Consider the following 13,544-nt stretch of genomic DNA (forward strand, 5'->3'; position numbering starts at 1 on the left):
TGGCTGGAGCTAGATTTTGAAAGGTTTTAAATGCCAGAACAGCGAGAATTTTTGCCACACAGTCAAGGACGTAGAGCTTTCTTGGGGTGGAGGAAGGGCTCTCGGTTTAGGAGCTCTCTGAAGGGGGGGAGAAGAGGTTTTGCCAAAGTAGAATTGACAAGATCCCCTTGGTTGGAAGTGTGCTGGTACGCTTGGCAAAGGAAGGGAGCTGTTTAGTGTTGGGGCGGAGACACAATTAGTTCTGTTCTGGACAGGGAACATCCCTGCGGAGACACGTGGGCCCGGAGCTGATGGGACTGAATGAGATCACAGAGTATATAGGGAGATGAGAAGGTGTCTGGGACAGAGCCGGGAGCAGACAAACGGGTGGGGACCGCTCTAGCAGAGGACCCTGAGGAGGAGCTGTCAGAAGCCCAGGGAGGCGGGACTAAGCGGAGCCCGGGATTTATGCGGCTAAAATTACTGGTGAACTCAGAGCAGCTTCTTACTGGCAGTTTGCCTCTCTGCCCTTTCTGACCGACTCCAGCCTTCAGTCAGGGAAGTGGACACAGCCTGTGTGGGAGGGAGGAGGTCCAGGGGAGGCGTGGCTCAGGCGAGAGTTTAGTTTTTCCTTTTTAAAAGAATAGGTGAGTTCTTAGGTTTCTTTGTATTGTTTGGGGCAGCGAGAAGTGATTTGCCCAGGTTCACACACACTGTGTCTGAAGCTGAACTCGTGTTCTGACTTGGATTCGGAACTTTGTACCACACTGCCTTTTATTACAGTATTTACTGACTCTTTCCCCTTTGATCTTCTAGGAGTTGAAGCAGTAAATCCCTCTGGGTGGTCCTCAGAGAGAGGAAACAAAATGGGAACTGGTAAACTGGTAGGCAGCCCGGGAGCTGGCTTGTCAGGTCCCCTCCCCATCTTTTTTTTTTTTTTTTTAATTGTATTAAGTTTATTAACTTTTTTATTTTTATTTTTTATTTTTTTTGCTGAAGCAATTGGGGTTAAGTGACTTGCCCAGGGTCACACAGCCAGGAAATGTTAAGTGTCTCAGACCAGATTTGAACTTGGGTCCTCCTGACTTCAGGGCTGGTACTCTATCCACTGCGCCACCTAGCTGCCCCATGTCTTGTATTTTTATAAATTTATCATATCTCTTAATGTATTTTAGGAATGAGATCTTTATCAGAAGTATTAGCTGGAAAATATTTTCCCCAGTTTTGTACTTCTCTTTTAATCTTGTTTCTATTAGTCTTATTTATGTAAAACTTTTTTAATTTAATGTAAACAAAATTGTCCATTTTGCCTTTTATAATATTCTCTAGTTCTTCTTTGGTCATAAATGCCTCCCTTCTCCAAAGATCTGATAGGAAATTATCCCTTGTTGTCCTAATTTGTTTATGGTATCATTTTTTATGCTCAAAATGATACGTGTCCATTTTGATCTTATTTTGGTATGGAGTATGAAATATAGGTCTTTGCTGAGTTTCTGACATTATTTTCCAATTTCTCCTGCAATTTTTGTCAAAAAATGAGTTCTTATTCCAGAAGGTGGAGTTTGAGGTTTATTAGATTACTAGATTGTTGTAAGCCTTTCTTATTGTGTTGTGTGTATCTAATCTTAGCCAGTACCAAATGGTTTTGATGCCTGCTGCTTTATTATATAATTTGAGGTTTGGTATTGCTAAGCCATTATCCTTTGTATTTTTTTTCCATTAATTCCCTTGATATTCTTGACCTTTTGTTCTTCCAGTTGAATTTTGACTTTTTTCAAGTTCTATAAAATGTTTGGCAATTTAATCGGTATAGCACTGAACAAGTAGACCAATTTAAGCAGAATTTTCATTTTTATTATATTAGCTCAGTTTAGCCATGAACAATTGATATTTTCCCATTTGTTTAGATCTGAAATTGTGTTCATATAGTTCTTGGGTTTATCTTAGGTCTCTTCCTCATGTACTTTAACTTGAGGATGAAAGCACTAGGAGCTGGGTGATGGGGAGGTACAGAAGGGTGGCCTGAGCTAAATCTTTATAGAAAACAGGAGTTCCTGGAGAATAAAGAGAGAAAGGAAATTATTATAGACTTGGGGAGAATAGAGAAAGGAGAGCATTCTAGACTTGGGGCAACAACAGAAAAAGGAGAGCATCCTAGGCTTGGAAAATAGAGAGCATTGGGAACTAGCCAGGTGGGGTTAGGAAAGCAAACCCAAGAAGGAAAAAAGTAGGAAATAAAGGGAGACCAGAAAAAAATGAGAAAATGAGATCAATAAGCAGTGAATTATTAAATGAAATCAGGGGACTTAAAACCAATAGGAGAAAAAGGAGACTTGTTCCCAGTTTTATACCTCCAACATCCCCTGCCTCCCATGTCCTTGTCACTTTTGGTAGCTGATCTATCAGGGCTTGAAAGGACAACTTCCTCCCTTTTAGTAAAAAAGAGGAAAGAACTAAGAGTTAAAGGGAAATTGTGCTGGACTTTGGTACTAAAGAACTGCTAATAGCAGACTGTTTCTCTTCCTCCAGTTGAAACATCCCATAATCCAGACAATTGTGTTTGGAAGGTACTGAGAAGTTACGAGATTTCTGTGGAGTTGGACCCCCAGGATGTGGCAATGGCCTAACTTGAATTTGGCTTTTCCTGAGGCTGGTCCTCCAGGCACTGCTGTGGTAGAGTGCCTTACACTCTGGTTGTCAGTAATTAGGGTAAAAGGAAGGGAAGCTTGTGGGTGAAATCTTGAGGCTTCTCTTAGAGGTCTGAAAAGTGACCTGATGTCATGATAGTGCAGGGGTGCAGGGAAATGGGCTCTTGAGCCTTCTTGGAGGTTGTTGTGGCAGCCAGATGGTACTGTGGACAGCCCATTGAACTTGAAGACTGGAAGACTTGAATTCAGATCTATCTCCAGACTCTTGCCCCCTGTGTCACCTGGGCAAATCTCTTAACTTCTGTTGCTTTAGTTCTTTTATCTGTAAAATAGAGGTAATAATAGTACTTACTTTCCAGGGTTATTGTGAGGATCTGATGAGATAATATTTGTAAAGTGTTTTACAAATCTTCCAGAATTATGTAAATGCTAGGTATTCCAATCTAACTTCTAAGCTTCTTAATCTACTTCCGTGTGAATCTTTAGCTTTAGAATAACCCTGTTCATGGCTCCTTTTAAGTCTTGTGCTTTTCCACTCTGTCTCTTCTTGACATTTTTGTCAGCTGGAAAGCCTTCATCTCTTGTCAACCAAATCCTATCATTGTGCAAAGCCAAACTCAAGTTCTTTAGCATTTATGAGGTCTTTTTATCTTGGGGATTTTCTTTTGTTTCTGAAACATAACAGTCATCTGTACTGCTCATTTTTAACTAGGCATTTGTCTGTCTTGTCTTTTATCTTATGATTTAAAATTTAAAAAAAATTAATATCTTTTGGTTCCTTTATTTCTTCTTGTTTTATTTTCTTTTTCATGTAAGCTATGGTTATTGTGTGTTTCTCTCTGCTTCATTTCACATTAGTCTTGCTCTGTTTCTTTTGACTTCTTCACATTATTTCCTTGTGACAAAATAATGGACTTTATATCCATGTGTTACCGTCTGTTTACATGTTCTTCACATGATAAACACCTATTTTATTTTCATTCATTGCTATCATCAGAAATTCTGTTATGAATATTTTAGTGGATATGGGACTTTCGTGCCTTGATCAATGATGAATATGGACTTATTCAGTTATTTTTAGCAAATTATTTTCTAGAATTGTTTGACCAGTTTACAACTAGCTCTACCAACAAATGGAGGGTTGGTATACTTGTTTTTCCTTAGTTCCTCCCGTATCATCAGTTCCATAATTTTGCTATCTTGTTTTTTCTTATAATTTATTAACTCTTTATTAACTTATAATTTATTAACTCTTCATGTATTTGATGCCTTTTTCTTCCTACCCCAGCCATTAAGTTCTCAGCAGAGCAATATTCAATTGAATAACAGTGCTCAATCAACTGGTAGTTGATTAAAAGTAAGAGTATTATGTGTGGATGGAAATGAAAATGTGTAGGGAAATTTCATCCAAACACATTCTACCTAAATGCCAGATTTAACCTCTTCCTTGTCATTTGCATTCCAGTTACCCAGCATGATGGTGGGTGAAGAGAAATCTTCTGTAAGAAATCGCTGGCTCACATCCAAAGAAAAAGATGAAGAAAAGACAAGTTTACGTAAAAAAGAAACAGGACAGACACCAGAAGAGACCCCTCAGACACCAGGAAACGGTGAGTGGGACTTCTGCCATTTTGCAATGATATTAACCTTTGTGACCCTGAATATTACTGAGAGCCTTAGGTTCTAGATGAAGGGGAAAAAAAGGCATAGCACCAAAAACCACTCAGAGAAAAGACTGCTTTTGGTGAGGAATAATTGTTGTCACCACTACTTATTTACACTATCATGTTACTTTCTTTTATTAGATCTAGGGTTAGCCAAGTGCAGTTTTGTCATATTGAGTCAGAATCATAAAGAAAAACGAGCCTTCAAAATCAGATTTTGGCTAAATAATATAGAAAGGGACTGAGGAATGTATATATTTTATGTAAAATTAGTTTTCATCTTAGCTTGCTCGATTTGAATTTAAAATTTTGGCAAGTGATTTTTTTTTGGGGGGGGGGAGCTGAGGCAATTAGAGTTAAGTGACTTGCCCAAGGTCACACTAGGACTTAGTTAGGAGGTTAAGTGTCTGAGACCATATTTGAACTCAGGTCCTCCTGACTTCAGGGGATGTTCTCTATCCACTGCACTAAGTAGCTGCTCCTAGGTTTTGTTTTTGAAGCTTGTGTATTAAGAATATTCTGGAATTCATTATGGAATGACTGCATAAACACACATTTTACACACACACACACACACACGTGTGTGTGTGTGTGTGTGTGTGTATATATTTACATTACATAAACACATACCTTTGAATCTAGATTCATCATAGATTGGGAAATTGTGAACAGGGAAGAGAAACCCATTATGGGTGGGGAGAAAAGTTATATTTTCTCTAGAGCATGATGTGCATGATAGGCTGCTTAGTCATAATTTTTCCCCCTCTTTCAGAGCCCTGGCAGCATTTCTCCTTATAAAATTCCTCAGATTGAAAGTGGCAAGTGTTAAAAACAAAGAAACAGGAAACATAAGTCTATTTGTCCAACTTCTCTTTCTCGTTTCATTTCCTCTCTGTCTTTGTATCACTATCCCCCATGCCTAAAACAAACTCCTTCCTTGTCTCCACTGCTTCATATCCCTTGATTCTTTCTTTTTTTTCACATTTATTTTTAATTTACATAATAAAACAAGCATTTTCATAACACTTTAATTTGTAAAATTGCACATGAAACTGCAGATCTATTATATACAACTTGTTATTCCTTTCAAGTATATAATAAAGGTATCATGTAGATCCATCATATTCCCTTCCCCCTTGCTAAGCCCTATGGCCAGAGACAACTATCATTAGACAAATAGATATATATATTCCCCTGTTTCTTTCAGATATTCAGGCCAGGTGCTGTATTTTGCAGGAGGCCTTGCAGATCTCCCTAATTACTTAGCCTTCTCTTCTAAGATTAACTTTCCTCCACTATGCATATGTTATATAGGTACCTTATGGGCTGCTAGGTGGTACAGTGGGTGGAATGTTGAGCTTTAAGTCATGAGATCATCTTCCTGACTTCAGATCCAGTCTCAGACACTTAACTAGTTGTGTGATTCTGGGCAAGTCACTTAACTCTGTTTACCTCAGTTTCCTCATCTGTGAAATGAGCTGGAGAAGAATATGGCAAACTCCTACAGTATCTTTGCCAAGAAACCTCAAATGGAGTCACAAAAAAATCAGACATGATTGAAACAACTAAGCAACAAAATTTATGTGTTTATTTTTTCCATTTGTGTTTTGTCTATTTTTGTATTTTCACTGCTTATCATAGTTATTGTGACAGAGTAAACCCTTAATTTTAAATAAATGCTTGATGATTAATTATAGTCACTTAAAAGGTATAACTTTTTACTTAAGAGACTTTCCTTTTGTGGCTTCTCTCAGAAGCCATAATGTAGAAGACATTAAATAATTTTGCCTGAAAATCTCGATGGATATCAACCTATTTGATTCTTTCATTCAGTATTTTTTATAAAACTGTTATGTACTAGGAGATACACATTCAAAAGGTGAAGCAATCCCTGTTGTAACATGTCACTGTTCAAGCATTAATTAAGTACTGGCAATGTGATAAGTGTTGTATTAGTTAGCATTTATTTGGTTCTCAGAGATGAGGCCCAGTATGCCTGGAGTGTATGAATAGAAATAATAGATAATCATTTTTGAAAGAGCAATTGGCCTGGGTTGGAAAGAGCTTGAAAAGTCCCCTTCTTTTAGAAGCCACAAGGAAGCATAGAATTTGAGAGTGAGAGCGGCCTGGTCAGATCTGTCTTTTGGCAGTGAAGATGGATTAGATTTGAGCAGAGAGATCAAGTAAGAGGCTGTTCCAGTAGTCCCTGCAAGAGATGATAATTATTTGTTCTAAGGTTGTGAGAAGGGATGGATCTAAACAGCAGAATTTATTTGGCACCTGATTGGTTATTCAGGATGAGGATGTAGACATGCTGTTTCCCTAGCTTTGCTTCCAATACTTCTCTGAATCTTCATTTTTATTTCTTAATATTCCATTATATTAATTAATGCATCCCAAATTATTGAGCCAATCCCCCAGTCAGTGATTACTTTGTCTCCAGTTCTTTTGATACCCCAGAAAGTGTTGCACTATGATGTCTGAGTTCTTTGGTTAAATGACTGTCAGAGACTCTCTGGATAATTTTTCAGAACTTACTGACAAATTGCTTTCCAGAATGATTGGGCCTATTTATACCTGCACAAATAGTACATGATCTTTCTGTAGACTCTGCAACATTACTTATTTCTGTCTTTGGTCAGGGCTTACTGCCCTTTCAAGGAACTCGAAGAATAAGCTCTTTCTTGACTGGTATTTCTTGTATGATATTTTAAAGTTTGTTTCTGTTGGTGTCTTGGTCCATCCCTGTAGCGTGCTCTCCTGGCAGTTACAATTACTAGCTTAATATCCGGTAGCGCACTCAAGAACAACCACGTGTAATCTTAAAAGCCTTTATTGTACCTACTCACATAATGCCCTAACTGATGCCCTGACTTGTTGGTTCCCGAGTGAACACCTGGTCAGAAGACCCATGTGTTCACTACCAAAACCCTTACCTCTTTTGGCTACCCATCTTGGCTTGGCCACCCAGGCTAGGGAGCCAGGGTGAAGAGCGCCAGGTTAAAGAGGACCGCCTGCCGCCTGCAGTGGGCTTACATAGGGCCTGTGAGGTCACACACACAGCCAATCAGCGAGAGAGTCACCCATTATGAAGCTATCTCAATATGGCCAGGATCCTGCCCAAGGGCAGTCCTAATATCCACAGAAATTACTTCCGGGCCTCAATCTCCCGATGCGCTGTGGCACCCATTTAAAGGCCCCTTACAATTCCCTTTCTCTTGTTTTGCGGGAACCGCACATCTCACCAAGCTAAACTTTTAGCACCAGCTATAGTTCACTTGATCCATGAGATGACAGTGTTATGCCCAAGGAGGTACAAAGCAGCAGATCAGTAAACAGAAGTATGACAATAAGGCTCAACAGTGGCCCAAGTGTTCAACCCATTCATCAAAGTCATACTCGAGATAATAGCCAAAGAGATTGGATGCCAATGAGGTAGGATGTCAACACTGAGGTGGGAAGTCAACAAGGTAAAACATCACAATTCTAGTTAACAATTATATATCAGTGAGGTAGGTTGTCACAATTCTAGTTACATTTATCACAATTCTAGACCAATTCTAGTTTCTCACAATTCTCTATTGCACTTGTCACAATCCTAGAACAATTCTAGCTTAATACAATTCTCTATTGCACTTTTCACAATCCTAGAGCAATTCTAGTTTCACAGGTGCACATAAGCAAAGTCATGTCCAGTAACATTGTCTCAATAACAACGGCAGGTGGGTGTGTTGGTTTTTCACCCAGTAATTTAAAAGCATAGTCCTTCAATAGAAAGCATAGGGCAAAGCCTCTTCCCAGGCCACCATATGGCAAGTAGCCACGGGAGGAGCAAGCAGGCCCATTGTCCATTTACAGTCTTTATATTGCATATCACCCAAAACAGTCCATTTCAGCTGCAACACTGGAACTGTGTCTGCTGTCTCTGGTGTCACGGTCAGGAGGGGCATCGCTGCCATCAGCGTCTGAAGGGCTGCGGACATCTGGCTGGTCCCTCTGGGCTGTTGTCTGGTCCTTCTCTTGGATCCCCAGGTTACAAATGTCTCTGGTGGGGATGAACTCTGCTGCTGGATCTGCACCTAGGAAGGAATGTCCCCGGGGCCCAACTTGGGCCTTTCCAAATGCCATCCAGGCCTTTCCACATCACAGTGGAAACAAAGTTGTTGTCAAAAAGATTAACAAAAGTCAGACAAAAGTTAGTCAGTCTGTCACTTAGCTGCACTTTCTGTGTATGCCCGAAGTGCATTGCTAAGGTAAAATGCAAAGAATTTAAAAATGTAAAACCAAAATAATTTAAAAGTGTAAAACCGAAATAGATTAAAAATATAAAACCAAAATAACTTTAAAATGTAAAATCAAAATAACTTAGCAAGATCAAAATACTTTGAAGATGTAAAATCAAAAATGTTTAAAAATGTAAAATCAAAATTTAAAAATTGTAAGCAATCACATATCCCAAAATTCCCTTCTCTTGTTTAGAAGAGATCTTGGGGATAGTCTGTGCAGTAATGACTTTACTAGAACACTCGGCTATATCCCTGAATTCTTTTGCCTAAAAATCAAAGTTTGAGTTTCTGATACCGAATTGTACTCCAGGAGTGTGAATCAATAAATCTGATATTACTTTTCCTCCTGGGTCAAAGATCACACACTGTCTATTTATTCTAGTGATTAAAACAGCAATTTTCCAACCCATTCTAAACATAAACACTGTTTTATAAATACCCGTAGGGGGTTGGGAAATCAAGCCCACCTGTGGAAGTGAAAAATCCACAAGGTAAGAAAAGAGGAGTTCCCACTCTCCAAAGAAGATCCTAGCAGTTTTACAAGTATAAAACTCCACTCTCTCTAACTGCAAAGTCTTATCTCTGTAAGGTTTCTTAGAAATTAACTGAACTGTATTTTAAAAACTTTTCTGATTATACTCAATACCCCACAATTCCTTTTTGCCTTGGGGAATAAAGCCTATTCCTGTCCTTTGAAATGAAGACACAGGAATTTTAAATGGATTAGTGGGCAGTGCTGATAGTATTATCTCCCTTCCTTTTCCTCCTCCCCCTTCTCCCTTGGCCCACGAAGGTGAGGCAGAGGGAAGAAGAATTGGAAAATTCCCCAAAGGCTGATTTAAAATCAAACCTGAGCTTTGCACATAAAAAGAACTAAACTTCTTCTCAATGAAAGAGTAATCAATAAATTCCTTAAAACAACAATGCCCGAGGTAAACCAACAAAATGCTAAGAAGAATTTCTACAACTTTAGTCCATGTGGTTCCTTTATTTCCTTCCTTAGTTTCAGCCACTGGTTTGAACTCTTCCTCTTCTATCTGTAGTAACCTAGCTTTTTCTTCTTTCTCTATCTCAATCTGTAGTTTAACCTGCAATTCCAGCAACTCTTGCTGTGGCATTTCGTACTCTATACTGTCATACATACGCATTAGCTCTAGGTTGCTCCCTCTCGGAGCTATATTAAATAGGTGTGGGGATAGCCTTCTGGGAGCTTGATTACAAGCTTCCTGCTGTTCTTCAGTGGCGATCTTTGTTAAAAGATCTTCCATCTGGCTCTTTAACCTCTTTATGTAAGCATTATGTTCAGCTGTATCCTTGAGCCTGATCCCGGGGTTACCTGGGTCCATATTGCTTCTCTGTCTTCCCTCTTAAGTGGCGTTTCTACCGGATCTTTCAGAATCTTAATTCTGAATATTAAATATTTTCAAAACCTGATAATTCCTGATGCGTCCACGTTGAGCGCCATTTGTAACGTGCTCTCCCGGCAGTTACAATTACTAGTCTGTCCTAGGCCCACCAGAGTACCTTTGACCACTGACTTTTGCAGTGTGGACTCTACCCGGCTCGCCTCCTCTGAGGCCTTCTAAGGTCTCTGGCCACTATCTCTTGAATCTATAGCTTAATAACAAGAGAAAGGGAATTGTAAGGAGCCTTTAAATGGGCTGCAACACAGCGCATCATTGAGGCCCGGAAGTAATTTCTGTGGATATTAGGACTGCCCTTGGGCGGGATCCTGGCCACATTGAGATATGGGTGACTCTCTTGCTGATTGGCTGTGTGTGTGACCTCACAGGCCCTATGTAAGCCCACTGCAGGCAGCAATCGCTCTCTCTTTAACCTGGCGTTCTTCACCCTGGCTCCCTAGCCTGGGTGGCCAAGCCAAGATGGATAGCCAAAAGAGGTAAGGGTTTTGGTAGTGAACACATGGGTCTTCTGACCAGGTGTTCACTTGGGAACCAACAAGTCAGGGCATCAGTCAGGGCATTATGTGAGTAGGTATAATAAAGGCTTTTAAGATTACACGTGGTTGTTCTTGAGTGCGCTACCGGATATTAAGCTATAGATTCAAGAGATCGTGGCCAGAGACCTTAGAAGGCCTCAGAGGAGGCGAGCTGGGTAGAGTTGACACTGCAAAGGACAGTGGTCAAAGGTACTCTGGTGGGTCTAGGACAGACTAGTAATTGTAACTGCCAGGAGAGCACGTTACACATCCCTAGGTAAGTCTTGGCAGAGTCTTTCACATGAGGGTGTCTAATTCCTTGTAGGATGATAGACTTTGTAATTATTATGCATGTTCTAAGTTAAGGAAGTTTGGTTTTCCTGTTAATGTACCATCAGGCCAGATTTATAAGCCTTCAAAAGGAATAATAGAAGCCCACTAGTCCAACTTCCTTATTTATCCTTGAGGACACCAAGACTAAGAGAGATTAAATGATCCAACTCCACATTGAATAATTTATAGGCTCTGAGTACATGTTTTAAAAATCAAATTAAAAACAGCTGTACCATGTAAATTAGGTCCATAAAATATTTCCTTTTATACTTAAGATTAGCTAACAGGATAGCACTTGAATGAGGACACTGACATTGAGCTGGAAAATGTGAAAAGGAGTCTTGATCGGTTTCTTGTACCCATTTCAACTCCAATGTTGTGGTAAATAACTTTTCAATGTGATTATGTGGTACCTTATGTTAAAGAGAGGGAAGGAAGCCCACAAATCTCACATATCCAAAAGGGATTTTAACCAAAAGGGACCAGCCAACTGGAGATAAGCAAAGTATTATTAAAGACCTGTGTTGTGCATAGGGAAGTGTGGTGGTGGCACTATACAGGGCTTCGTAGCTTTCCCTTTTGTTCTAGGAAAAGATCTCTTATCCTTGCAGACTGACTGAATGAATGGAGAAAGCATTAAGTACTGACTAATTATGCCAGGCCCTGTGCTAAGTGCTGCAGACATAAATAGAAAGAAAGTCCCTATGGTCAGAGGTTTTTGTTGTTGTTACTTTTTTATTAAAGCTTTTTATTTTCACAATATATGCACAAATAGTTTTCAACATTCTCCCTTGCAAAACTCAAATTTTTCTCCCTCCCTCCTCCTACCCTCACACCTAGATGGCAAGTAATTCAATATATGTTAAACGTGTGTCGTTCTTCTATACATATTTCTACAATTGTCATGCTGCACAAGAAAAATCAGATTAAAAAGGGAAAAAATGAGAAAGAAAACAAAATGCAAGCAAACAACAACAAAAAAGTGAAAATACTATGTTGTGGTCCACATTCACTCTCTATAATCCTCTCGCTGGGTTATGCTCAGAGTTTAAAAGAGAATATAGGGGGAATGGTGTCCATGGAAGGAAATTTGCTTTGGGGAGTCACTGATGAATGAGGCAGCTGATTGAGATACTCTTTCCAAGAGACATGAGATATTTACTCTTTGCCAACTCTGTGCCTTGGGATCAGCGAGCATAGTGATTGGTTGAAGAGAATGAAAAATAAGATTGGAATGTTTTGCTTTTATACTCAAGGTTAACTAACTAGCAGGATGTGAAACCATCCTGTCTTGACTGCTAAGTGCTCTGGGACTGACTGACTGAGCCCAGATGAATATTTATTAATTTATCATTAGGGAAAAAGAGGGTAAGAATTAAATGGTTCTAGAAGTGAAAGCAAAAAACAATGGATGTTTATCGGATATTAGCACTTGGCAGGAGGACATCTTTGAGATGTTTTCTCAAGTTAAGATTTTATGGAGGTTTTCTCAAGTTAAGATTTTGTTTTACTTGGAATTCTACTCTGCTACCCTTAGAATCCACAGAGGAAAGGAAAATAATCTTTCAATACACAAATAATCTAGCCAGAGGGGAAAAAAAAACTTTAATGATTAATATGGTTACATATCATTGTGTGTGTGATGTATATTCTATAGCAAGCAATAACACTTCATTTTTATTCCCCAGAGGGAAGATAAAAATTAAAAAATTCTAAGGGGGAAACATACACTACAAAAATTAGCATTTATATAGTGTTACAAAGTTTTTCAAGCACTTTAAATATATTAACTCATGTGATTCTCATAGCAGGTGAGGGTAGGTACTATTATTATTTCTATTTCATAGATGGAAAACTTGAGCCTGAGGGGTTATAACTTGCTTGGGCTCAGATGTAGTATCTGATTCTTGATTCCAAACCCAGCACTCTATCCATTCTATCACCTCATTGCCTCTTATACTAAGAAATTATAAGCCACTAATTGAGGCGGTAATTGTTTAGTAGGGTCCTGTTCAGCTCAGTATCTTTGGTTATGAAGCAGCTTCATAATTGGGTTTTTTAAATGGTGCTAGGCTTCAAGATCTTCTTTTTAAGTATCCTTTCTTGCATCAAGCTATTTCTCTTTTACTTCATCTTGACTTTGCCTTCCCGCCCTTCCCCCTCCTCTCCAATAAAGCTATTTTTCTTTCAATGTTTGGCAAGAGTTAAATGTTTATGCCCTAGTCTGTGGGCTTTATAGCCCAGAAAAGTAAATTTCAGTAGAACATCTTAAACTGTATTTGCTTAGAAAAACTATGGGAAGTATGATCCTTTTTGTGGATTTTTTGTGTTGTGCTAGTCTTAAAACTTGTTTGCCACCACTCCCTAAAATGATTATTGCTGTGTCAAAAACATTCTCTTAAGGAGTTATCTACTTGATATGACTTCTTTTGGAAGAGGCTAATTGTACTTTATGCTGAAAGGTTTCAAAGTTTAAATCAGTTGTATAATTGTTTTCTTTAAACTTCCATTGTACTTGATTAATTAGAGATTTTTAAATGGTTTGATGCCCTCTTTGTGAAATTTTTTAGTCCTCATTGATAAGCTTTTCTTTTGTTCATTCTGACCCACCTTGGCATTTGTTATCATAGCATTTGGAGTATAAATTAGGAAGCCCTACTGATGGGGTGGGACAGTCGTGTGAGGCTAAACAGGC

The 13,544-nt window shown here is 39.0% G+C and overlaps 1 protein-coding gene across 2 annotated transcripts in view; it reads left to right on the plus strand.

Annotated features, from left to right (window-relative positions):
• The window catches only part of SOAT1 (sterol O-acyltransferase 1), a 70,673-nt gene that overhangs the window by 4,041 nt on the left and 53,088 nt on the right, over positions 1-13,544 (plus strand). Inside the window, exons 1-2 of one of the 2 annotated variants that reach the window (XM_074308488.1) lie at positions 820-863; positions 4,093-4,237. In XM_074308488.1, the coding sequence (XP_074164589.1) occupies positions 846-863; positions 4,093-4,237 (163 nt within the window). In that variant the 5' untranslated portion in view covers positions 820-845. Of the gene's footprint in view, positions 1-819; positions 864-4,092; positions 4,238-13,544 lie in introns of those variants that run through there. The other variant, XM_074308487.1, reaches the window with a different exon arrangement.

This window comes from Sminthopsis crassicaudata, chromosome 4 (genome assembly GCF_048593235.1).
Source record: "Sminthopsis crassicaudata isolate SCR6 chromosome 4, ASM4859323v1, whole genome shotgun sequence".
In the NCBI taxonomy this organism is placed as follows: domain Eukaryota; kingdom Metazoa; phylum Chordata; class Mammalia; order Dasyuromorphia; family Dasyuridae; genus Sminthopsis; species Sminthopsis crassicaudata.